The following is a 3,992-nucleotide window of genomic DNA, read 5'->3' on the forward strand; positions in this document are numbered from 1 at the left end:
AATGGAAAGTGCTTTAGCTCGAAATGGGTTTGCTTTTGCGTTAAATACCAGCTTGCCTCAGAGATCTCTACAAAGATTCCCATATATATCTATGATATTCTCAGATTTGAAGCATATGTGCCCAAAAGCTGAGGCAGTTGCTGCCAAGTACAGTACATTACTCCAGGGTTCATCATATCCCTGAAATAGCAATTATAAAATACACAAATGACATTGACAGGCTCCCTGATCAAGCTGGTATAAACAATGTACTGGCTGGGGGAATTTGGGATGAGGTGGGGTGCTGGGCTTGAAGCAAGATTGAAGTTGATTATACAACTCCTAGGAAATGCTACTTGAATAGGTTTCTACATTGTATATGGTAAAATACCTTTCATCCCAAATACTCTCTCCAACTACCCATCCTGCCACCCCGAGCTATATACACTAGTAAACCATTACACTGCTAATGTTGAGATTTTATTTTTAAAAAATATTAAGAACTTATTTTTTCTACAACTAGAATCTATAAATATCAAAGGTTTGGGACACCCTTAAATAATTGTCTTCAGTATATACATCCACTTTTTTGGTAATAGATTATAGCATCTCTTTTCCATTGAAGAGTGTCTACTAAGACAAAAGAACATGAAGTTAAATTGCAGCATAAAAGATTTAGGCTAGACGCATAGTAAAAGTTGAAATATATTGAAAAAGATATCCCATGGGGGTATATGGTTTTACTGTTATGATTTTGTTTTTCTCCAGGAAATACTTAGAGTAAGTTAGATAATCCATCTCAAATGGTTTTGGTGCCATTCTTTTTGGAGTTAAGGAGAAGTATTTTGTGAGACCTTTAAGAGAAACTTTCAATCAGATGAAATAGGGTGTTTTGGTAATATGAATAGGAGTAGGTATGTTCCCATAGTCAGGTGAGGGTATAGATTGGGCATAGTACTAAAATAAGAAATAAGCCGAAAGCTAATACTTTTGATGCCACCACATTATGTCAATATCAGGAGGGAAGTTACTGTTATAGCTTATGCATTCTCCATCCTATGCATTCTGCCAACAGCAGCAAAATGGCATTGAAGAAAGTACAAAATGACAGTATCAAAATTTGTGTACCCTCATAAGGTATTTTTGAAAGTTTAATTTTCACATTGGCTAACCTTGGATAGCTTTCTTAATGTTGTGACTTATATCTGGAACGTGTACAGGGAACATTTTGGCCTGTCCTCTTTTCCTTGGGATTTTATACCCAAGAAGTTTCAGACTCAACTGCTTGTGTTAAAAAAAAAAAAAATTAAGAAAAGCAAGTAGAGTCAGAATATTTCACCAAAATGAGCAAATAGAGATTGTAAAAGTGGAAGTTCTGTATGGAAAGTCTATGAGACTATCTTCATGGAATATGCAGCATTATCTGAGCACTTAAAATTAAATTGAACAAAGAGAAAGTGGAGAGACACAACAAGACTATAAAAGTTTGAGGGGAAAATTATTTTTATGTGTGGACTGGAAAGATTTGGTTTCTTAGTAAGTAAGTAAATATTATAGGGAATTTATAAGCCAAAATACTTGAAAGGCAACTTGAAAAGACATAGAAGGCATATTTATAGATCTAATAAGAACACAACAAGATGAAACAAGCTTTAAACAATAAAGGTTTTGAAGCTATGAAATATTTAATCATGAGATGTCGATTGCCTCCTCAAGAGAATTTTCAGAAGCGGGTAGTTCTATTTTCTGTAACTGATGAGGTGTAGCTTTTCAGGAAAATAAAATGTATAAACTAAGTAATTAAAAAAAAAAAATCCTGGAACAAATTCATTAAAAACTATGTGGAATGAAAATTCATTATTTTAATAACTTTATTATAACATTTTTGTATCTTTCTTTTTCTCAGAGACGAAGAATGAAAGAACAGTATCCTCAGGAGATGTAGATGTTGTGAACCAAATGATAGGAATAGTTTTAGGCCAAAATCAAATTAGCAGAAGAGGCAAGATTTAGCAATTTTATGATTGACTTATTCCTGTACGTTCTGGCCTTTCATATGTCTTAAGGAAGCCACGTGATGAGCTTAGACTCATAGCCAGGGTAGAGCAAAGGATAACTGTAAAGTTATGACCTATTCTTGGAAACTAGTGATTTTGCAGATAGTATGATGTATGAACTGAAAGATGGGTTGCTTCTAAGTTTGGAAAAATACTACAGACAACTGAAAACCAACAGAAATGTCCTAGCTGGCTCATGAAGTGGATTAGAAATCTAATAAACTGATTTTTTTTTTAAACAGTTATCAATGCATTCTGAAATTTGTATGCTGTTGTTGTCATGTGTCATCAAGTCCATTCCGACACAGCGACCTTATGTACAACAGAACAAAACATTGCCTGGTCCTGTGCCATCCTCACAATCCTTGCTATGTTTGAGCCCATTGTTGCAGCCACTGTGTCAGTCCATCTCATTGGAGGTCTTCCTCTTTTTCCCTGGCCCTCTGCTTTACCAAGCATGATGTCCTTGTCCAGGGACCGGTCCCTCCTGATAACATGTCCAAAAAAGACGAGACAGAGTCTCACCATCCTAGCTTCTAAGGAGCATTCTGGCTGTACTTCTTCCAAGACAGATTTGTTCATTTTTCTGGTAGTCCATGGTATATTTCATATTCTTCATCAACACTATAATTCAAATGCATCAATTCTTCTTCAGTCTTCCTTATTCATTGCCCAACTTTCACATGCATGAGGCAAATGAAAACACCATGGCTTCTAGTCCTCAGAGTGGTATCTTTGCTTTTTAACACTTCAAAAAGGTCTTTTGAAGTAGATTTTCCCAATGTAATAAAAACGTCATTTGATTTATTAACTGCTGTTTCCATGGGCGTTGATTATGGATCCAAGCAAAATGAAATCTTTGACAACTTCAATATTTTCTTTGTGTATCATGATGTTGCTTATTGGTCCAGTTGTGAGGGTTTTTGTTTTCTTTATATAAAGGCGTAATATATTACTGAAGGTTGTAGTCTTTGCTCTTCATCAGTAAGTGCTTCAAGTCCTCTTCACTTTCAGCAAGCAAGGTTGTGTCATCTGCGTATCACAGGTTGTTAATGAGTCTTCCTCCAATCCTGATGCTGCATTCTTCTTCATAGAGTCCAGTTTCTTGGATTATTTGTTCAGCACGCAGATTGAATAAGTATAGTGAAAGGATACAACCCTGATGTACACCTTTCCTAATTCTAAACCATGCAGTATCCCCTTGTACTGTTTGAACAGCTGCCTATTGGTCTATGTAAGGCTCTGCATGGGCACAATTATGTACAGGAATGGGGATATTTGACCAACTATTGAAAGGTGTATACACACCATCACAATTTAAAATTGCCAACAATTTGTTGGTATGGATCCTGCCTTTCATCAAATACTGACAAGTCTAGAAGGATGCATCATTACTATGACAGCAGTAATTTTGCCAAAATAGCCAGTACTTAAAACTATATTTGTAGAAAGAAGGAATTGTAAAAGTTAACAAGATCCCTGCTTCTTCCCCTGTTATAATATGTAAATGTACTGGTATTAATAAATAATTATACTTAAAACTGACAGCTGCTATTACTTCATTTGTTTTACTAGTATTGAAATGCGTCTTTATAATATCTTTCTTTAACACATAATTTGAAAAGTTATTATTTTCAGTTGAGCTAATATTTAGAATAGTTTTGTAATCTGAAACAAAAATACAAATGTTTAGTTCAGAGACTTGCTTAATTCTAGTTCTTGGTCAGTATTATTCAACAATTCTGAATTTAAGCTGACAAGATAAACCCATTGGCTCTATTCTTTCAATGAGATTATCCTGGGAGAATTTTTGACAAGCGTTGTCTGGGGTAGAGGTTGTGGGGCTGTGGTTAGGTAATTACCTTTCTGAGAATATTGTCCAATGACATACCTTAAAAATGTACTTTAAATCAGTTTGAATTTTTGGTACACTTTATTAGTTAGATAGAAGCCCCC

The 3,992-nt window shown here is 35.0% G+C and overlaps 1 protein-coding gene across 1 annotated transcript in view; it reads right to left on the bottom strand.

Annotated features, from left to right (window-relative positions):
* The window catches only part of LOC111822827 (fibrocystin-like), a 51,176-nt gene that overhangs the window by 27,571 nt on the left and 19,613 nt on the right, over window positions 1–3,992 (bottom strand). Inside the window, exon 3 of the mRNA XM_023742673.1 lies at window positions 162–180. Within this exon, the coding sequence (XP_023598441.1) occupies window positions 162–180 (19 nt within the window). The remainder of the gene's footprint in view (window positions 1–161; window positions 181–3,992) is intronic.

The sequence above is a fragment of the Trichechus manatus genome, unplaced genomic scaffold (genome assembly GCF_000243295.1).
Source record: "Trichechus manatus latirostris isolate Lorelei unplaced genomic scaffold, TriManLat1.0 scaffold00215, whole genome shotgun sequence".
Classification (NCBI taxonomy): Eukaryota; Metazoa; Chordata; class Mammalia; order Sirenia; family Trichechidae; genus Trichechus; species Trichechus manatus.